The sequence below is a fragment of the Oncorhynchus mykiss genome, chromosome 16 (genome assembly GCF_013265735.2).
Source record: "Oncorhynchus mykiss isolate Arlee chromosome 16, USDA_OmykA_1.1, whole genome shotgun sequence".
NCBI lineage: Eukaryota > Metazoa > Chordata > Actinopteri > Salmoniformes > Salmonidae > Oncorhynchus > Oncorhynchus mykiss.
This window is the reverse complement of record NC_048580.1, coordinates 49,062,139-49,084,815: the sequence shown is the minus strand read 5'-3', so window position 1 is coordinate 49,084,815 and position 22,677 is coordinate 49,062,139. Positions and strand designations below refer to the sequence as shown.

The following is a 22,677-nucleotide window of genomic DNA, read 5'->3' as shown; positions in this document are numbered from 1 at the left end:
ATTATTTAAAGTGACTATGCATAGATGATAAACAGAGATTAGCAGCAGAGTAAAAGAGGGGTTGGGGGGGGGGGACACAATGCATAGTCAGGGTAGCCATTTGATTAGCTGTTCAGGAGTCTTATGGCTTGGGGGTAAATGCTGCTGAGAAGCCTTTTGGTTCTAGACTTGGCACTCCGGTACCGCTTGCCATGCGGTAGTAGAAATAATAGTCTATGACAGGGGTGGCTGGAGTCTACCCTCTGTAGTGCCTTGCGGTCAGAGGCCAAGCAATTGCCGTACCAGGCAGTGATACAAGCAGCTCTTGATGTTGCAGCTGTAGAACCTTTTGAGGATCTTAGGACCCATGCCAAAGCTTTTTAGTTTCCTGAGGGGGGAATAGGCTTTGCCGTGCCCTCTTCACGACTGTCTTGGTGTGCTTGGACCATTCTAGTTTGTTAGTGATGTGGACACTATGGAATGGCTACGGACACTATGGATCATGGCTACGGACTTGAGTGCTACGGGTCTGTAGTCATTTAGGCAGGTTACCTTAGTGTTCTTGGGCAGAGGGACTATGGTGGTCTGCTTCAATCAGGGACATGTTAAAAATGTCAGTGAAGTCACTGGTAAACAATAGAGTCAGCACATGCCCGGGGCCGTCCTGGTAATCCGTCTGGCCCAGCGGCCTTGTGAATGTTGACCTGTTTAAAGGTCTTACTCATGCCGGCTACGGAGAGCGTGATCACACAGTCGTCCAGAACAGATGATGCTCTCATGCATGCCTCAGTGTTGCTTGCCTCAAAGCAAGCATAGAAGTGATTTAACTCATCTGGTAGGCTCATGTCACTGGGCAGCTCGCGGCTGTGCTTCCCTTTGTAGTCTGTAATAGTTTGCAGGCCCTGCCTCATCCGATGAGCGTCAGAGCCGTGTAGTACGATTCAATCTTAGTCCTGTATTGGCGCTTTGCCTGTTTGATGGTTTGTCTGAAGGGGTAGCGGGATTTCTTATAAGCGTCCGGGTTAGAGTCCCGCTCCTTGAAGGCAGCAGCTCTACCCATTAGCTCAGTGCGGATGTTGCCTGTAATCCATGGTTTCTGGTTGGGGTATGTATGCACAGTCACTGTGGGGACGACGCTGTCTTTGCACTTATTGATGAAGCCAGTGACTGATGTGGTGTACTCCTCAATGCCATCGGAAGAATCCAGGAACATATTACAGTCTTCCAGACCGAGTCACTGGTGCTTCCTGCTTTAGTTTTTGCTTGTAAGCAGGAACCAGGAGGATGGAAATAGTGCAAATAGTGTGGTCTACAGCTTATCATGAGATACTCTACTTCAAGCGAGCAAAATCTAGAGACTTCCTTAGATTTCGTGCACCAGCTTTTGTTTACAACAGGGGGACGGTGCACACAGACCGTCCCATCATGTGGTTCTATGTGCACAAAAGTGCAACAATCACCTTCTGCTACCATTTCTGTCAAGCCATCCATGCCTCGATCACACCGAGAGTGAATTTGCATTTTGGTACACCAGAAGTACATTCATTTCCAATTGAAAGCTGTTTTGCCTTGCATCATTGCGTTTCAGAGGCAGTTCCTAGTGCGTTCTGTGTGGTGTATATGTTAGATTTATCAAAAGGTATGTGTCAAACTGTGTGTGGACTGCTTGACAGAAATGGTAGCAGAAGGTGAATGTTGCATAAATATCCAGATGATGCTGCATACCATTTTGCGCAATAAAGCTTGAGGCGCTGTGCATACAGTTTGATGCATACAGATTCGATAAATCCAACCATAGCCCATCATTGCCTTGACAAAAGCTGAAACAGGCTGGTATTTACATCCACTCAGAACATTACTACTTTTTGCAAATATCTTAAAGTACATTACATAATTAACCTATGAACTGTAGACTAATCATCATGACTGCTGATGATGTGACGTCACCAAAAATATAGAAAACCATGTACCCTGAAAAATACATGTAAAAATATAGAAACCCATAACACTCAAACCAAATGGTATACGCACACCCGCACAAAAACATATTGAATAATCAGGGACGTTTTAATTTCTCACGGCTGCGCTGGATACCACATCAATACGCATGCGTCGGTCTCTCCGGCTCCGGTCTCAAAACGAGAATCAAGGTAGAAAAGCGGCCTACTTTGATTATTCTGTATTATCTCAAACATCGTACGAAATTGCGTTGTCATAAATTAAAGTCGTGTTTGAATTGTGCTTCTTTAAATAGTCTAACGTCTATTTATGCTTGAATGTTGTTTTTTGGCCCTAAACGTCTGTTTCTAGCTAACGTTAGCTTCACGACTGATAACTATGTGGCGGCAGCTAGCTTGCCCTGTGTTCTCCACTGATACAATAACACGATTTAGCATTACTGTGGTGGTTTTATAACTAGCTAACTATTGCGTTCGAGTATATCCCGGGTTATTCCTTTAAACATTTATCGAGGGACCCAGGAAGTAACTAATGGGTTAACATTAGCTAACTAACCAGCTGAGGACGTTAGCAAAGCGAGTAACAAGCAGCTAGCTCTAGCCACTAATTAGCTAGCGAACTATGCCAAATTGCCTTGACACAGACGAGTCCTCAACCTTTCTACCATATGGTTCGTATCTTCTGTGTGGTCTATTGGATGCTAGCTAGCTGTCCCAAGCTAGACATGTTTGCTGCCAACTAGTTAGCGCTAGCTCACTAAGTCAAGTTAGTTACACGTCTTGAATTTCCGGATACACACCCAGAATCAGACATTTGATATTATTTTGATGCCGGCAGTGGGTCAGGTCAGCTGCAGTATGCCGCATTCAGGTGCTGGTCGGAACTAGGAAACTTGGAAATGTCCTACTTGTTAACTGGTTGAACGCAGCAGGTGTTTAAATGCGACCAGTTTGCAGGAACCCCTCTTTATACTTCTGTTGGTCCGTTTTTTCATTTTTTTTTTATCTTAGGACAGGCGGGAGGCAGGGGTGCTCCAGTAGTTTTTTTTGGTTTTGCTTTTGCTCACTTTAATACATTTATTTATTAACAAATATCAACAAACAAAAGAGGAATAGTCACATGCAAACAAGCATACAAACAAACGATTTACATTGCCAGGAATACTAAACAAACAAATCATATTCATTAATAATACAACAAGTTTTAATTGCCTTTTTGTTTTTCATTTTAGTTAGTGGTGCCATATTGTTGAAACTCATTTATAAAGTGAAACAAGTTAGGTTTTGAATTAGACAATTTGCATTTGTGAATATGAAATTTAACTAGTATCATTAGCAGTTTAATTAAATATACTATATCTTTATCTATGTCAGAATTTCTGAAATAAATCATATCAAAACCATTAAATAGCACAACCGGTCCTATTTTTTTTGTAACAAAATTATGTATGTCAATCCAAAACATTCTACTATAAATACAGGGAAAGAACAAATGCAAAATTGTCTCTTCCATTCCACAGACATCACAGTTGTATACAATATTCAGCTTGATGTGCTCCAGTAGGTGACAATGCACAATAACTGTTGGTTGACAGCCGCAGATAAACCCCATAGAAGAAGTGACGACAAAGATAGCTAGCTAGCTGTACACCAGTAGACAAGGTAATTTGCCCCCGCCTGTCGGGCACTGTTTTCACACAGTTCTGTTCAGGACTGCGAGGGCAGGCGGGAGTGAAGGACACTGCTAGCTTAGCCAGCTAGACCTAGAGAGGACTCTGGTACACTGGAGGAGGGTGTAACACTGTGGTAGATAACTAGCATGCTAGGTAGCACACGGTGTCGCCCAAAGATTTGAATAACTAACCAAGCCTGTTGTTTCCAATGGGAGTAAATTAATCATAGTGGGCAGAACAAGCAAGGAGTTGGGCAGAGCCAAAGACGAGCTAGTGAGGTCCCATTCGCATGGTCTAGGATTTATTTGCATATTTCTGGTAGGGATCGCCTTCTCTGAAGTGTGCGTTTGCAAAATAAATTTAGAAATCTATATTATTGCATTATTGCACCCACACTGCTCGCACACGCCAATGATCGTCTGCGTTGCCAAGCGCTAAAATAGAAGTAAGCTGTGTGAAGCAGATCGAAGTCCTGCCTCTCCAATCTCCTCATTGGTTTATAGAAGCAGGTACCCACGTGCCATCTCCTCATTGGTTATACCCACATGGGTGACTGAAAGACGAACGAGGTCAGTGCCGGTAATGCACCTAATTTATGAAAGTTGCCAATCGCAATATAAAGTCGAGAAGAAAAAGCCTGGGAGGAGAAATGACTCGGTTGACCGTTTTGTGCATTTCAAGTCAACTCGATTTTACCTTTATTTAACTAGGCAAGTCAGTTAAGAACAAATTCTTATTTTCAATGACGGGCTATGACGAACAGTGGGTTAACTGCCTGTTCAGGGGTAGAACGACAGATTTATACCTTGTCAGCTCGGGGATTTGAACTTGCAACCTTTCGGTTACTAATCCAACACTCTAACCATTAGGCTGCCCTGCCGGCCCAATGTTTATATCCCAGGACAAATTAGCTATCAACAGCAAGCTAGCTAAATAGGACAACTTCGCTAGCAAGTGCAAGCTAGCTTGCTAAATTGCCATAAATGTTTAATGCTTTTTGACCTGTCCCCAAATTTATGTAATTGGTTCAGAGTTTGTTTTGATATTTTAACCTGCATGTCTTGATCACGTGTGGGGGGACAAAATAAATGTATGCACGATGGCCCACGCGCACAGCCGGTTTGGGTTCTGTGTTATTCTAAACAATGCAAAGGGTAAAGTCTACAAAACGCAGTCCACTCTGTGTGTTACAGATTCAAGTTTTGGAAAATTGTAATTGTTTGGAGATCAAATGTTTTTATTTATGAGAACATTTTCAGAATGTTATCCAAAATCCATCTCGTTCAATCTTCTCCCAATGCCAGCCCCTGGGCTTCCTCTCATCACCATATTTGGAAGTGAGTGGAAACGCCAACCGGATGCTTCACATTTATACATCTGGTGAAATATCTGGCTCATTGTTCTATCTGTGGTATTGCCCTCGTCTTCTGTCTCCTTTGCTAGCGGGAGGCGTGGATGACGGGTAGACAGTGTCCTTTGCCCCCACCTGTCGAGCACAGGTTTTCTCCGGTACACAGCAGAGGGGAGGCGAGGGCAACACCGTGTGCTAACTTGCAAGCTAGCACAGAGTGTCGCCTTGAGGGTGACAGGTAGACAGTGTCCTTCGCCCCCGCTTGTCGGGCACTGTTTTCCTCAGTTCTGTTAATGACGTTGAGGGCAGGTGGGAGAGAAGGACACTGTCTACCGATGTTTCTCCCGATCAAAACTGAAAGCGCAAACCACTGCATTTAACCACGGCAAGTTGAATGCAGTAATATGGTTGAATACACACAGTGCAGTTACGGCCTCCGTAAGTCGATCAAACAGGAAAAACGTCAGTACAGAGACAAAGTGGAGTCACAATTCAACGGCTCAGACACGAGACGTATGTGGCAGGGACTCCACAGACAATCACGGATTACAAAGGGAAAATCAGTCACGTCACTAACATCTTGCTCCCGGACAAGCTAAACACCTTCTCCTGCTTTGAGGATAACACAGTGCCAACGACACGGCCTGCTCCCGAGGACTGTGGGCTCTCGTTCTCTGTGGCCGACGTGAGTAAGACATTTTAAGCATGTTAACCCTCACAAAGCTGCCGACCCAGACGGCATCCCTAGCCACGTCCTCAGAAGATGTGCAGACAAGCTGGCTGGAGTGTTTACGGACACATTCAATTGCTCCCTTTCCCAGTCTGCTGTTCTCACCAGCTTCAAGATGTCCACCATTGTTCCTGTACCCAATAAAGCAAAGGTAACTGAACTAAATAACTATCGCCCCGTAGCACTCACTTCTGTCATCATGAAGTGCTGCCCCCATCCACATCGACGCGACCGCAGTGTAGAAGGTGAAAAGCTTCAAGTTCCTTGGCCTCCATATCACTGACAATCTGAAATGGTCCACCCACACAGACAGTGCGGTGAAGGCGGCACAACGGCACCTCTTCAACCTCAGGCTGAAGAAGTTTGGCTTGGCCCCATAGACCCTCACAAACTTTTACAGATGCACCATAAAAAGTGGTTACTCAACGCTGTACCTGAGAGGCTGCTGCCCTATGTAAATAGACATGGAATCACTGGTCACTTTAATAATGTCTACATACTGTTTTATTCATTATGTATATTCTGTATTCTACTGTATTCTACTCAATGCCACTCCGACATGGCTCTTCCTAATATTTCTTAATTCCATTATTTTATTTGTATATTTGTGTGTATTGGTGTGAATTGTTAGATACTACTGCACTTTTAGAGCTAGGAATACAAACATTTCTCTAGACCCGCAATAACATCTGCTAAATAGGTGTATGTGACCAATAAAATGTGATTTGATAGCTAGCAAGGAGGACTCCTTTTTTTTGGGGGGGGGGGGTGTTCATGCAGGAACCAATGGGGAAATGACAGAGTTCCGACTAGCATGTGAACGCAGCATTCGCTGCCGTATGACCATTATCTTATTACACTTCATGGAGGTCTCAACGGCACAGCTGATGCATGTTGACATGAGCAACATGAGCTTAGCATGTTCAACAGGTGACGGACATGTTCTTCTCCGCCCCTCCAGATGCTGATGCCCAAGAAGAATCGTATAGCCATCTACGAGCTACTCTTCAAGGAGGGGGTGATGGTCGCCAAAAAGGATGTGCATCTGGCTAAGCACCCGGAGCTGGCTGATAGGAATGTGCCCAACCTTCATGTAATGAAGGCCATGCAGGTTAGATGTTGTACTTTCTTCTGGTGCCTCAAATAGTGTTGCATGATGGAGAATGAAAATAGAGACTAAGATGGGATAAACTTTATTGTCCCCAAGGGGAAATTTGTCTTTGACACGCAATAAACTGGGGCGGCAGGTAGCCTAGTGGTTAGAGCGTTGGGCCAGTAACCGAGGCTGACATGGTAAAAATCTGTCATCTCTGCCCCTGAGCAAGGCAATTAACCCACTGTTCCCTGGGCACCGAAGACGTGGATGTCGATTAAGGCAGCCCCCCGCACCTCTCTGATTCAGAGGGGTTCGGTTAAATGCGTTAGTCACATTTTAGTTGAAGGTATTGAGTTGTACAACTGACTAGGTTTCCCCCTTTCCCCTAGCAGAATATGTCCTCAACTGTTGCCCTTGTCCTCAACTTGACTGTGACCCTCCTTCTGCAGTCTCTGAAGTCAACTGGGTACGTGAAGGAGCAGTTTGCCTGGCGCCACTTCTACTGGTATCTGACCAATGAGGGCATCCAGTACCTGAGGGACTTCCTGCATCTGCCCCCAGAGATTGTTCCCGCCACTCTGCGTCGTCAGATGCGCCCTGAGACCGCCCGGCCCAGGCCTAAAGGTAGTCTGCATATCATGACCATGTCTGTGTCACCTGGGGCCTGTTCAGGAGGGTTCAAAGTTCAGATAGAAATATATTTTGTTGAACAGATATGATTGTCATGTAGAATAGGGGATCATGGCCACTCTATTCATTCTATTTATGTGATTTTTGTATTGTACTTCCATTAGTAATCCAGGGTTAACTGTTTCCTGTAGTCAGTCAGCAGGTTCCCTTCATGGGTGAATAGTGGTGAATGTTGCGGGTGTTATAATAGTGTGCAGATCAGAGGAGTGGTGTAAAACATATCCTTCTGTTTCAGGTATGGAGGGTGAGAGAGGTGAGCGGCCAGCTAGGTTTAACCGTGAAGGAGGAGACAGAGACAACTACAGACGTTCTGCTGCACCACGTGAGTACTCAAGCCACCTGTTTATTACGTTCAATAATGATGCACCAATATGGAAACACTGAGCCGATGCTAATATTTGCTTTGCCATGGTGGCTGATAGGGCATTGCAGCAAATGGTAAACTTTTATGTAAATGACCTGAATCTCTACTTGTCTGATGATCATACTTTCTGTCCTTTTAGCTGGCGCAGACAAGAAGGCTGAAGCAGGCGCTGGTGCAGCTACTGAGTTCCAATTCGTAAGTAAAGTATTTCAAATCGATAGTGGGTGCCATGTCTTATTGTAGCCTAATGCCCACTTGTCAATTGAGATCTTCAACGATTGAAAACTTACCAACTCGTATTGTGTGTTGCAGAGAGGCGGATTTGGACGTGGCAGAGGACAGCAACCACCACAGGAGTAAAACACTGACTCTGTTCTTGTACAGTATAATAAAAGGGGATTGCTGTAATCTCAGTGTGTCATGAATTTCTAATTGCATTGGATGGTGATCATAAGATATATACACTTCACAGGAGGTTGGTGGCACCTTAATTGGGGAAGATGGGCTTGTGGTAATGGAATGGTATCCATGAGTTTGATGCCATTCCATTCACTCTGTTGCAGCCATTGTTATGTTGCGTCCTCCCCTTAGTGGCCTCCTGTGATACATTTGAATTTGTAGGTGGTAATGAGACAACTTTTATTTTTAATCTAGAGGAGTTGACGAACACATTTCTCCAACTGGAGTCAACAAGAAAATACAAAGAAACCCTAAGAAAAGGGAGCACTGGGTGTTTTATTAATTGGCAGAGTTGTTTTACAATCTTCAGTCTTCACATTTTGTTGTATAATTCCCCATTGAAGAAGAAATCAGTGATATGTGTGGATTTTCTTTATATGCTGTTAAGACCATTATTTACCAGTAAACTGAAGTCATCAAGAACAGGAACATATTACCCAGAACTGCCATCACCTAGTTAGATGACCCATAACCACCAGATGGCGCCATCACAAAATCTTATGACACGGTTGGGTTCAGTATGATAGAACTTATTGAATTATTGAATTCAATGGAAACTACTGTACTGAATGAATGACCAGTTGAAAAACACTTGTGGTGGCCCAGCGGGACATTATCATATGGTGTGCATCACGAGTTTTACGATTTCATGGTCACACCCACCAAACGTACCTCCGTTTTGGGGGAAATGTGTCGTTCAGTGCAAACGTTAAAGCGAACTGAACACACCCCAGGACTCGCAGACAAACAACATAGGGCATACTGAAATTGCCAATCCCTACTGGCCATATAGTGAGAAATAAAGCCATGTATGTACTTATTAGAAAGTATGGGGGATACCTAGTCAGTTGTACAACTGAATGCATTCAACTGGAGTGTCTTTACAGTCATTGCGTCCTGGTGCAATATGACTATCTTAGGTCTGCCATGAGTAGGCCTGACCTTTTCTATTTTCACAAGTTAAAAAACACAACATATTCCCTATGTTCAGGTTCCATGTAAAAATAAAAGAGGAAAGGAAAATCAAAACCTCCCCAGGCAGTTACTAGTACATAAATGTTGCATAAACATCCATCTAAGCAAAGCTAGCCAACTGAGGGCCCAACATACCACGGGTCTAGGGCCATTTCAAGGATAGGACTAGGCTGTTGTGTAAAACTTTAAAATATTGCCAGAGGAGATGAATAAGGCTGAGAACTAACTTAACAGCTCTTTGTGCCAGATCAGTTGGGTCAATGGGTACGTTTGGCACAATCCAGCTCAACAAGAATATAATATTCTCATTCTTTGTGCCCTAAATTATGCTCAGTTGAGAAATATTCTGCCAGAGCCAGTCAGTTACGTGACAACTTACATCGTTTTTTCTTGGGAGTTTTGGAGGTCCTGAAACAAGATTTTATAAAACGTCCTTATTGAAATTGGCACATACCTACTATCCCATCAGGGCAAAGTACAGTGTGAAGTAGAATCTACACATCAATTTTCGTGGGCCAGGGTGACAAGCAAACAACAGTACCAAACTCCAGGGCCAGTAGTGGAGAGTTGGTCTCTGCATTGACATAGGCTATAGAACATTAACATATCTACCAATCCCAGTTATTCTTGTTCACAAGTCTTGACTGGGCCAGAATCACTATGGTTCTGCGACTTATCAGCATCCATCCATTCATCAGATCAATGGCATTTGATTTATTTAAATGATCAATTTGAACAACCAATGATGAACCTACCTAAAGTAGACAAATAATATATTAAGAACTATTTAAAAGTGCATTTCAAGAAACAACAAAAACCTAACAAAACAAATATAGCTAACATAAAAACAAAAGTCCAGTGTTAATTTAAGGGAAAATGCAGAATTATATCACCGTGTAAACATTTGTTAGAATACAATTTAGAATTGATGGATTCACATGAGCGTAAATGTGCCCTCACCAAAACGTGCAGGTGACTTACCTTGTTATTGCATCTCCTGTTGTGCAACATCTCTTCCTGCATCACACACACACACCAATCAATCAACAGCCCTCACCTTACATCAATACACACACCGAGAGATTAGTACAGACTGAAAAACATCCGTCATTGCAATCAATCACCATCATACCATTAGAAAATAAATATGAATATTAACAACAAAGTAAATGGATATAGAATTATCAAGTGAAAACCATGAAGACATCAATTTTAGTGGGGTCCAGAGTATGACAAACACGTTATCCAGCAGCGGCATAATCTGCCAAGTGCCATTTTAAATTAGCCTTACTATTCAAGCACAATAAACAACACCTGATTACATTACTACCCACCTCCTGATGCACAACATGATTCAAAAACTCTGCAAGAGCACGTCTCCTGCACCAAAAACTAGTTTGGGTTCTTGTTCCTTTCCCATGAGGATCAGATAACATGCATAATTCTCTTTTATTCTGGTTATTTCATTATAAAACCAATCAATACATTATCTTTATAGTCTAGACTGACAACAAGATGTGCAGATTATTTACATTTCAATGTTTTGGTTAGATGTGCCCTAGTGTGATAACAAAAGCCAAAGCTACTATAGGAGTGTTTTTTTTATGTCAGCCCCCTTATCAAAACTTCTCTCTCCAATCACCAAAGCTTGTGCTATCGTCACAATGGAGCCCGTTTTGTACCAGATAATTCCATTCCTACAGATTACATCACACAAGACACACCCGTGTACCTTAACCACACATACAAAACAGGAAGCTTTCCAACAAGCCCATCTAACTATTAACCAAATAAATGCATTTTTAGATGATTAGAAAAGATATGAAAAGAAAACAAACTACAGAAAATGTCATACTGAAAAAGCCTGTCATACTGTATAACTCTTAACTCTTAGACTAACGATCTGTCACGGTACATGGTGAGAGGTTATGTCATTCTCATGACTGCCATATAAAGGGGTGTGGCAACTAAATGGTAAACACATAGCATAGCAATACTTTACATCACCACAGCAGAGTTGCATTCAACAAACCTCACATTTATGACAAAGAGGAATGAGGGACCGAGGAAAAGGAGGAAGAGTTTGGGAATACCTCATGCAATTATTAATAAAAATAAAAAACATTCAAATGACAAAGTATTATATCTTCTTCGCCCAACACTTCAAGTCTGTACCTCCACTCTGGCACCAAAAAAAAGGCTGTCAAGGCAAACATTTCTATTGATGTTTTGAAGTTTAAAAAATAAGTAGTAGTAGTAGGAGGAGCAGGATTAGGGAAGAAAAAGAAGCGGGTAAAAGATGTGGAGAATTCTCCAGGAGTTTCTGTGTTTCAGCTAACTTATACTTCGATCTAGAGTTATGGTTGATGTTGTAGGTAGGGGAGTGGTCTCCTCCCCCTATTGTGGCCACCAGGGGCATCATGTTGTTGCTCAAAGTACGAGGCCTGCACAGGCTTATGGCACTGCAGCACCCTGCTGGCATCATCGGTCTTAAACCATTCCCTTTTTCTACCTGTCAACAGAGGGATAACAAGCGGAGTTTGAAAGGGGGCTACAAAAACAGGTTAAGTCTAGATTAACTCAGGAATTAAATGCCTATGAAGGATCTACAATAGTAGTAGTAGTGGTAGTAGTAGCAGCAGTTGTAGCATCGATTATGATCAGCTGGTCAATCTGTTGCCGATTAATCAATTTGATCACACATAACAAAATAGATTTCCAGTCATCACAGCTTACACAAACACCACAAAAAACTAGTAACAATGTACCAATATTCACAGAGTCCTCCCAGTCTTCTAACATCTCTGTAACCATTAGGACATAGACATATGTTCTGTACTTCCTGCCTGTGTTCTGAGAAAGAGGAAATCAAGAAAAAGTGTTAGTGCTCAAGGTTAGGAGGCAAACAGTGGAAAGAAACTAGCAGTCCCTCCCACCCCAAGTTTAAAGACAAGCAACACAAAGACATGGAAAAACACAAACCTTTTCAGCTCACCTCGAAAATTCCTAGTAGTCGCCCCAATGTCCCCTTGACACCAGCCTGGAAAGACAACATGTTCAGTAGAAATGAAACAGAAGATTAAACCTTGAATAACGATTCTTAGTAAAAGCAGGACATTGCAATGTTTTCACCCGATGAGACCTGGGAGTTCTGAGAATTGCTGCCATTTTCAGTTCCAGGTCGGGGGCAACGTCATGGAGGAGAGGGAGGGATCAGCTCCTATTAACATGTTGTCATTGCAGTACTTTCTTCTTCAGGTTACAGTTTTACTCTATTTATAGACATGGACTCTCAATCAAGAGGCTCCTCAACCCATTTAGTGAATAGCTTACATAGAAGAATGTTTCGATTTTTCAGAGCTGAAATAAGGGCTGCTAAGTCAACTAGTGTAAAATTAGTACATCAACAAAACCCTGCAATAACATTTGGCCAAGACAACAATACATCAGATTGTGTTTCCCTAACAAATGAGCTCAACATTGATCACAAGGAACTCACAAATGAGGCTGAATACAGTTAATGGAAAACCAATCAACTTAAAAGACTAGAAGATCTGAAACCCTACCTGAACCCTACCTCTTTGGGTAAAGAGTATCTTAAATAATCCCACAGCAACCCCCCCTCGCCCCCCCCAAAAAACTCAATAATAAAATAATTCCCATCTGTGAACTAACACACACACTTGACTTCCCCCACCCCACTAGCACTGCCTTTGCTGATAGCTACTTTATTTCTGAAAAATGTATTTACTGAGATATTTGGTTGTCCCACCTAGCTAACTTTAAGATGAATGTGCTAGCTGTAATTTGCTCTGTATAAGAGTGTCTAAAAGTGTCTAAATGTACTAAAATGTACATGTTTAAAGATGGCATTATCCCATTAGTTCAACAGAAAAGGTTAGCTTCAGTTCAAATACCGTATATACCCTCTAAGAACTTTAGGCAACAATTTAGCATGAGAGTAACCTTTCTATTAACACAATTCTGCTCAGGGACATCAAGGTTTTTTGGAGAAATCAGATTATTAATGAATAAACATGTTATAAAAGTGTAATTACCTGTCTATACCAGTCTATACAGGCCTTTAACCTTTACAAACCATTTCAAAGGGAAACTGCACAGAAGTGAAATGATACTTCCAATGAGCTCCTTGCATAATAAAAACTCTGAACGCACAAATGAAGTTGACAAGTAATTCAGCCTACCTCTTCACACACCTCTCGAACAGCAGCCACGTTGGGCTCTTCCTCCGGCTATATTCCTCCACCAGGGACAATCCACTTGTCTTGAGTCCGACTACCACTAACCAACAACACCTGCAGGCAGGGCCAGATTAAGAAATCAGAAACCCTGGAGCTATGCTTTGTACTAGTAAAAAAATGACTTTTTAAAAACGCATTTCATGCAATTCTACGTAATTTACATGATAGAAGACATTAGCACAATCTTTTTTTAATCCCACACAAATGACCGAAATGAGTGGCTACTCCGACACTGACAAACGGAGATCAATCTGGTCTTGAATTCAAACAAGCAATAGCCCAGGCCAATGAAGCGACACACAGACTGTACAATATTAGGAGGAAATATATTTATATATACAGTACCCGTCAAAAGTTTGAACACACCTACTCATTCAAGGGTTTTTTCTTTATTTTTACTATGTTCTATATTTTAGAAAAACACTATGAAATAACACATATGGAATCATGTAGTAACCAAAAAAGTGTTAAACATATCGATACATGTTTTACATTTTAGATTCTTCAAAGTAACCACCTTTTTGCCTTAATGACAGCTTTGCGCGCTTTTGGCATTCTCTCAACCAGCTTCATGGGGTAGTCACCTGAAATGCATTTCAATTAACAGTTGTGCCTTGTTAAAAGTTCATTTGTGGAATTTCTTTCCTTCTTTCCTTGAGCCAATCAGTTGTGCTGTGACAAGGTACGAATGATATACAGAAGATAGCCCTATTTGGCAGTGGCGTGCCATGGGCCTGAGGCCTGGGCCTTCAGTGAGGTCCTACACAGTCCCACCCGAATTAATCCACCTCTTATTACCATCATTATGATGCCATGGCTCTAGACACTATACATTTAGACAGTCTTTTAAATATTTCCCTATTTTTCTTCACCTTTTCATTGTGCGGCTCCTTTGCCCTGAGCGCTTGTTCGTTGAGCTGTAGATCCACTCGGGTGTCCCCAAAAGTTTTCAAAAGCACCATTGCTTGTAAGTGCCCAGCCGTACTTTGGTATCTCGTTACTGCCTTGGTTAGACAACTCAACTTTGCAAAGCCAGTGTGGCTCCAAACACCAAATCCATCACTTGCAAATAATAGGCATTCCCAGCAGTACAATGCTTCTCGGAGCCTGTGAGCCATTGATAGCGCTCGTAGTTGGAACTTTGAAAGTGGCGAACGAACCCCTTTCCCACCTGTGACAGGCTTTGTAGCGTCGGCGTCGGGCGACCTCTCCTTACAATGTCTAACTTTTCTTGAAAAGTTCGTCTTGAGAATGGCGTTAAATTATATCTTCGACCAAATCGATATCTTCTCCTCCTTCCGCCATTGTGGGATGAAAAAACAGCTTAGTAGTACGCAAATTAATTTGTTTATCAAATTCAGTTTCCTAGTTCTGAAGTTCTGCATAGACCTGCCTCTCAATATTGGTAATCCAATCAAAAGACGTGCACGCACTACGCCTGCTAGCTGGCTCCTGTGTAACACTGGAGCCAGCCAGCAGGCGTACAATAGCCAACTCTAAAGCTGATTGGTTGACACTAAATGTTCATTTCCATTCACTTCAAGCTACAAGCACCCGCACTGTTGATTCTGAAGGCCTGAGGGCAGATTTTAGACCCCTGGCAACTCATGATGGCTGAATATGATTGGATAAAAAATCTAACATAAAGACCAGCCCTCCAAATCTCAACCTGGGGCTGGAAGCAGTGCAACCAAGAGGAAAGCTATGAAATTAAGAGTATAACTCTTACTCTGGGGAATAATTTAATACATATTTGTGGGAAAATATTTATATTTTTAAATTATATTCTGATGATGTTTAGGCCTGCAGAGAAGGCCTTGCTGGCCCTGACGGCCCACCACTGCTATTTTGTAAAAGACCAAGTCCATATTATGGCAAGAACAACTCAAATATGCAAAGAGAAATGACAGTCCATCATTACTTTAAGACATGAAGGTTAGTCAGTACAGAACATTTCAAGAACTTTGAAAGTTTCTTCAAGTGCCCTCGACAAAACCATCAAGCGCTATGATGACACTGGTTCTCATGAGGACCGCCACAGGAAAGGAAGACCCAGAGTTACCTCTGCTGCAGACGATAAGTTCATTACAGTTACCAGGATCAGAAATTGAAGCCCAAATAAATTCTTCACAGAGTTCAAGTAACAGACACATCTCAACATCAACTATTCAGAGGAGACTGCGTGAATCAGGCCTTCATGGTAAAATTGCTGCAAAGAAACCACTACTAAAGGACACCAATAATAAGAAGAGACTTGCTTGGGCCAAGAAACACAAGCAATGGAAATCTGTCCTTTGGTCGGATGAGTCCACATTTTTGGTTCCAACCATTGTGTCTTCGTGAGACGCAGAGTAGGTGAACGGATGATCTCCGCATGTGTGGTTCCCACCGTGAAGCATGGAGGAGGAGATGTGATGGTGTGGGGTACTTTTCTGGTGACACTGTCAGTGATTTATTTAGAATTCAAGGCACACTTAACCAGCATGGCTACCACAGCATTCTGCAGCAATACGCCATCCCATCTGGTTTGTGCTTAGTGGGACTATAATTTGTTTTTCAACAGGACAATGACCCAACACACCTCCAGGCTGTGTAAGGGCTATTTGACCAAGAAGGAGAGTGATGGAGTGCTGCATCAGATGACCTGGCCTCCACAATCACCCGACCTCAACCCAATTGAGATGGTTTGGGGTGAGTTGGACTGCAGAGTGAACGAAAAGCAGCCAACAAGGGAAGTCCTTCAAGACTGTTGGAAAAGCATTCCAGGTGAAGCTGGTTAAGAAAATGCCAAGAGTGTTCAAAGTTGTCAATAAGGCAATGGGTGGCTACTTTGAAGAATCTAAAATATGTTTTTTTAATAGTTTTGGTGTCTATTATTCTACAATGTAAAAAATAGTTTAAAAAATCATCAATAAAAACCGTGGAATTAGTCGGTGTCCAAACTTTAGACTGGTACTGGATATATATATATATATATATATATGTATATATATAGCCCTTATTGGCTGCTTTTCCTATATATATAGTCCATTCAGAAAGTATTCAGACCTCTTGACTTTTTCCACATTTTGTTACGTTACAGCCTTATTCTAAAATTGATTAAATAAAACATTTTCCTCATCAATCTACACACAATACCCCATCATGACAAAGCAAAAACATTTAGTAAATGTATTAAAATAAATAAATCAAATAAACTTATTTACATAAGTATTCAGACCCTTTGATATGACACTCGAAATTGAGCACAGGTGCATCCTTGAGATGTTTCTACAACTTGATTGGAGTCCACCTGTGGTAAATTCAGTAAATTGGACATGATTTGGAAAGGCACACAACTGTCTACATAAGGTCCCACAGTTGACAGTGCATGTCAGAGCAAAATCCAAGCCATGAGGTCAAAGGAATAGTCCATAGAGCTCCGAGATAAGATTGTGTCAAGGCACAGATCTGGGGAAGTGTCCCCCAAAAATTCTGCAGCGTTGAAGGTCCCCAAGAACACAGTGGCCTTCATCATTCTTAAATGGAAGAAGTTTGGAACCACCAAAACTTTTCCCAGAGCTGGCAATCAGGGGAGAAGGGCCTTGGTCAGGGAGGTGACCAAGAACCCAATGGTCATTCTGACAGAGCTCCAGAGTTTCTCTGTGGATATGGGAGAACCTTCCAGAAGGACAACCATCTCTGCAGCACTCCACCAGTCAGGCCTTCATGGTTAAGTGGTCAGACAGAAGCCACTCCTCAGTAAAAGGCACATGACTGCCCGCTTGGAGTTTGCCAAAAGGCACCTAAAGGACTCTCAGACCATGAGAAACAAGATTCTCTGGTCTGATGAAACCAAGATCGAGGTCTTTGGCCTGAATGCCAAGTGTCACGTCTGGAGGAAACTTGCACCATCCCTACGGTGAGGCATGGTGGTGGCAGCATCATGCTGTAGGGATGTTTTTCAGCGGCAGGGACTGGGAGACTAGTCAGGATCGAGGGAAATATGAACAGAGCAAAGTACAGAGCGATGCTTGCTGAAAACCTGCTCCAGAGCACTCAGGACCTCAGACTGGGGTGCCACGCTTGTTGCGTCATACCCAAGAAGACTTGAGGCTGTAATCACTTCAAAAGGTCCTTCCAAAAAGGACTGAGTAAAGGTTCTGAATACATATGTAATTATGATATTTGTTTTTTATTTCTAAAAAAAAAATTATTATATTAACGCTGTAAATTACAGCCTGTAATGTAACAAAATGTGGAAAAAGTCAAGTGGTATGACTACTTTTGAAAGTACTGCAATGGCCCAGAGCTAACAGACCCTGCATTGCATAATAAACTAATTTGGCAACTCTGGGAAAATAAAGTTATTCAACTTTAATATATTCAGCCTGGCCTCTACAGTTAAGGTTAATGTAAGTTTTAAAATTGTACTTAAAAAAAATCCAATAACATGTTAACCGCAGGCGATGTTGCCACTAAACAAGCATATGCTTTAGCTGACATGTAGCCTATTCTCTACATTAGAAATAGCTACCCCACCAGACAACAGACAACCTGTACTCCAAATGGCCCGTTCAACTCCTAGCCCCGGATTTACCTCCTCCTCACTCTCGTTCCTGAAGCACAGACAGGCGGCGCGTTTTTTGTAGCCATCCCCGTCATATATCCGCGTTTGATTCGATTTGATCTTCATCAAGTCGGGGTAAAACTAAAAAAATGTGAACCACAAACTCAGAAATACGGTCACAGCCCACTTGTGGGAACCCGTGTAAAAGGCTATCAATTTCTACAACAGACTTTTTCTCCGCTTCATTTTTCATTTTTCTCTTGCACAGACGCCATTATAAACTGCGTAAATTACGCACCACGGTAGATAGAATTGTCAAACGTAGCCTACACATATCGGTATTCACGTTTCAATCTTTGAGACTGAGAGTATGAAACTGTAAACTCAGTCGTGGTCGGTCTGATAGATCTCTAGTTTTACCCAATGATGTGTACAGTGCCTTCAGAAATAATTCACACCTCTTGACTTTCACATTTAGTTGTGTTACAGTCTGAATATAAAATGGTTTAAATTTAGATTTTATGTCACTGATTTAAAGTATACCAGTGCCTTTTTTTTTTTTTTTACCTTTATTTTACTAGGCAAGTCAGTTAAGAACAAATTCTTATTTTCAATGACGGCCTAGGAACAGTGGGTTAACTGCCTGTTCAGGGGCAGAACGACAGATTTGTACCTTGTCAGCTCGGGGATTTGAACTTGCAACCTTTCGGTTACTAGTCCAGCACTCTAACCACTAGGCTACGCTGCCGCCCACGCTGCTGCCTAAATAATTGCTTAATAACTGCTTAATAAAAAGTCACATAATATGTTGCATGGATAATATTGTTTAACATAATTTTTAAATGACTACCCCGTACAATTATCCCTCAGTCAAGTAGTGAATTTCAAGCACAGATTCAACAACAAAGACCAGGGAGGTTTTCCAATGGTTTGAAAAGAAGGGGGGAAAGTAGACATTGAATATTCCTTTGAGCACGGTGCAGTTATTAATTACACTTTGGATGGTGTATCAATACACCCAGTCACGACAAAGATACAGGCTCCCTTTCCAACTCAATTGCGGGAAACCGCTTAGTGAGACTGGAAACTGCTCAGGGATTTCACCATGAGGCCATGATGATTTAAAAAAAGTAACAGAGTTTAATGTTAATGGCTGTGATAGGAGATAACTGAGGATGGATTAACAACATTGTAGTTATGCTACAATGCTAACATAAATGACAGAGTGAAAAGAAGGAGGCCTGTACAGAAGAAACATTTTCCAAAACATGTGTAACAGATGTGAAACGGCTAGCTTAGTTAGCGTGGGCGCTAAATAGCGTTTCAATCAGTGACGTCACTTGCTCTGAGACCTTGAAGTAGGAGTTCCCCTTGCTCTGCAAGGGCCGTGGCTTTTGTGGAGCGATGGGTAACGATGCTTCGAGGGTGACTGTTGATGTGTGCAGAAGGTCCCTAGTTCGCGCCCGGCTATGGGCGAGGGGACGGTCTAAATTTGTACTGTTACATTGATGCTGTTGACCCGGATTACTGGTTGCTGCGGAAAAAGGAGGAAGGTCAAAAGGGGGGTGAGTGTAACAGATGTGAAACGGCTAGCTTAGTTAGCGTGGGCGCTAAATAGCGTTTCAATCAGTGACGTCACTTGCTTTGAGACCTTGAAGTAGTAGTTCCCCTTGCTCTGCAAGGGCCGCGGCTTTTGTGGAGCGATGGGTAACGATGCTTCGAGGGTGACTGTTGATGTGTGCAGAAGGTCCCTAGTTCGCGCCCGGCTATGGGCGAGGGGACGGTCTAAATTTGTACTGTTACATTGATGCTGTTGACCCGGATTACTGGTTGCTGCGGAAAAAGGAGGAAGGTCAAAAGGGGGGTGAGTGTAACAGATGTGAAACGGCTAGCTTAGTTAGCGTGGGCGCTAAATAGCGTTTCAATCAGTGACGTCACTTGCTCTGAGACCTTGAAGTAGTAGTTCCCCTTGCTCTGCAAGGGCCGCGGCTTTTGTGGAGCGATGGGTAACGATGCTTCGAGGGTGACTGTTGATGTGTGCAGAAGGTCCCTAGTTCGCGCCCGGCTATGGGCGAGGGGACGGTCTAAATTTGTACTGTTACATTGATGCTGTTGACCCGGATTACTGGTTGCTGCGGAAAAAGGAGGAAGGTCAAAAGGGGGGTGAGTGTAACAGATGTGAAACGGCTAGCTTAGTTAGCGTGGGCGCTAAATAGCGTTTCAATCAGTGACGTCACTTGCTCTGAGACCTTGAAGTAGTAGTTCCCCTTGCTCTGCAAGGGCCGCGGCTTTTGTGGAGCGATGGGTAACGATGCTTCGAGGGTGACTGTTGATGTGTGCAGAAGGTCCCTAGTTCGCGCCTGGCTATGGGCGAGGGGACGGTCTAAATTTGTACTGTTACATTGATGCTGTTGACCCGGATTACTGGTTGCTGCGGAAAAAGGAGGAAGGTCAAAAGGGGGGTGAGTGTAACAGATGTGAAACGGCTAGCTTAGTTAGCGTGGGCGCTAAATAGCGTTTCAATCAGTCTTGCTCTTTCAATCTTGCTCTGAGACCTTGAAGTAGTAGTTCCCCTTGCTCTGCAAGGGCCGCGGCTTTTGTGGAGCGATGGGTAACGACGCTTCGTAGGTGTCAGTTGTTGATGTGGGCAGAAGGTCCCTGGTTCGCGCCCTGGTATGGGCGAGGGGACGGTTTAAATTTGTACTGTTACACATGCAAAGAAATTAACTTTAGATCCTGACTACAAAATGTTATATTTGGGGAAAAATCAACACAGCACATAACTGAGTACCACTCCCCATATTTTCAAACATGGTGATGGCTGCATCATGTTATGGGTATACTTGTCATTGGCATGGACCTCCTCTCCTGCGTTGTCTTATCTATGTGTTTAGGGTCGTTGTTCTGTTGGAAGGTGAACCTTCTCCCCAGTCAGATCCTGAGTGGTCTGTAGCAGGTTTTCATCAAGGATCTCTCTGTACTTTGCTCCGTTCATCTTTGCCTTGATCCTGACTAGTCTCCCAGTCCCCAAAGCATGATGATGCCACCACCATGTTTCACCGTAGGGATGGTGATCGGTATACACCAGACGTGACTCTTGGCCTTCAGGTCAAAGAGTTCAATCTTGGTTTCATCAGATCAGAGAATCTTGTTTTTCATGGTCTGAGTCCTTTAGGAGCCTTTTGGCTAACTCCAAGCGGGCTGTCATGTGCCTTTTACTAATGAGTGGCTTCCGTTTGGCCACTCCACCATAAATAACTGATTGGTGGAGTGCTCCAGAGATGGTTTTCTTTCTGGAAGGTTCTCCCATCTCCACAGACAAACTCCCATGATGTCAAGCAAAGAGGCAGTGAGTTTGAAGGTAGGCCTTGAAATATATTCACAGGTACACCTCCAATTGACTCAAATGATGTCAATTAGCCTATCAGAAGCTTTTAAAGCCAGGCTGTTCCAAGCTGCTTAAAGGCACAGTCAATTTAGTGTATGTAAAACTTCTGACCCACTGGAATTGTGATACAGTGAATTATAAGTGAAATAATCTGTCTGTAAACAATTGTTGGAAAAATGACTTGTGTCATGCAAAAAGTAGATGTCCTAACCGACTTGCCAAAACTATAGTTTGTTAACAAGAAATTTGTGGAGTGATTGAAAAACAAATTTCAATGACTCCAACCTAAGTGTATGTAAACTTCTGACTTCAACTGTATTTCTTTGTTAAATGCTCAACACAGAATAGCCACATGTGCGCAAATCATTTGGAGAAAAGAGCCTTTCTATTTGATTCAGCTTTGTTCAATTGTATTCTTCATACTATAAAATAATATAAAATAATGCCACCGAATTCTAGTGTAGCTCACAGCCATTTGGCATAGCAAGATCAGGAACTAACATAAAGACAGATTCTGAAATAGACTACATTTTCTTCATGTCATGCTTCTTTAGACCCTTCTAAAATAAATAATGGAATTATTGTGAAGGTGTAGGCTATATTACATGGATTTCTTTGACTTTTTAAAAGGTAGATGTTCCAAAGGTCTGCATAGGCTATATGTGGAAGCCAGGAGATGCTAAATGTCTTTGTTAATTAACGGTAAATTACTGTGAGACCGACAGTTATTTGCTTGACAATCAAATCAAATTTTGTGACCGCCATAGCCCTACATGTGTTGAATACTTATTGAATCAAGATATATTAGTGTTGTATTTTCCATGAATCAAATCAACATGTCAGACATTTTCTTCCACTGTGACAGATTATTTTGTGTAGATTGTTGACATAAAATGACAAATCCATTTTAATCCCACTTTATAGCACAACAAAATGTGGAAAAAGTCAAGAAGAGTGAATACTTTCTCAAGGCACTGTATCAAATATATTTATAAAGCCCTTTTTACATCAGCAAATGTCACCAGGTGCTATAAAGAAACCCAGCCTAAAACCCAAAACAGCAAGCAATGCAGTACGTGGCTAGGAAAAATTCCCTAGAAAGGCAGGAACCTAGGAAGAAACCTAGAGAGGAACGAGGCTCTGAACCAGTCCTCTTCTGGCTGTGCTGGGGGTGAGATTAAGAGAGTACATGTCCATTAAGGC

At 42.4% G+C, this 22,677-nt stretch overlaps 1 protein-coding gene and 1 pseudogene across 1 annotated transcript; one reads left to right on the top strand and one right to left on the bottom strand.

Moving 5' to 3' along the window:
- The first annotated feature begins 1,981 nt into the window (after window positions 1–1,981).
- LOC110492190 (40S ribosomal protein S10) lies at window positions 1,982–8,249 on the top strand. The gene is made up of 6 exons (XM_021566282.2): window positions 1,982–2,129; window positions 6,653–6,802; window positions 7,237–7,411; window positions 7,713–7,799; window positions 7,981–8,036; window positions 8,154–8,249. Exons 1-6 carry the CDS (start codon window positions 1,998–2,000, stop codon window positions 8,199–8,201), a joined length of 648 nt encoding a protein of 215 aa, XP_021421957.2. The 5' UTR covers window positions 1,982–1,997; the 3' UTR covers window positions 8,202–8,249.
- Window positions 8,250–8,558: 309 nt separating this feature from the next.
- On the bottom strand, window positions 8,559–18,485 carry LOC110492188 (annotated as a pseudogene).
- Between the last annotated feature and the right edge of the window lie 4,192 nt (window positions 18,486–22,677).

Bases quoted from the DNA above. Each gene is read 5' to 3' on its own strand.
- LOC110492190 (XM_021566282.2), top strand. From the start codon at position 1,998: ATGGTATACGCACACCCGCACAAAAACATATTGAATAATCAGGGACGT. The intron at 2,130-6,652 runs GTAGAAAAGCGG...CCGCCCCTCCAG, and splicing joins GTCTCAAAACGAGAATCAAG to ATGCTGATGCCCAAGAAGAA. The intron at 7,412-7,712 runs GTAGTCTGCATA...CTTCTGTTTCAG, and splicing joins CGCCCGGCCCAGGCCTAAAG to GTATGGAGGGTGAGAGAGGT.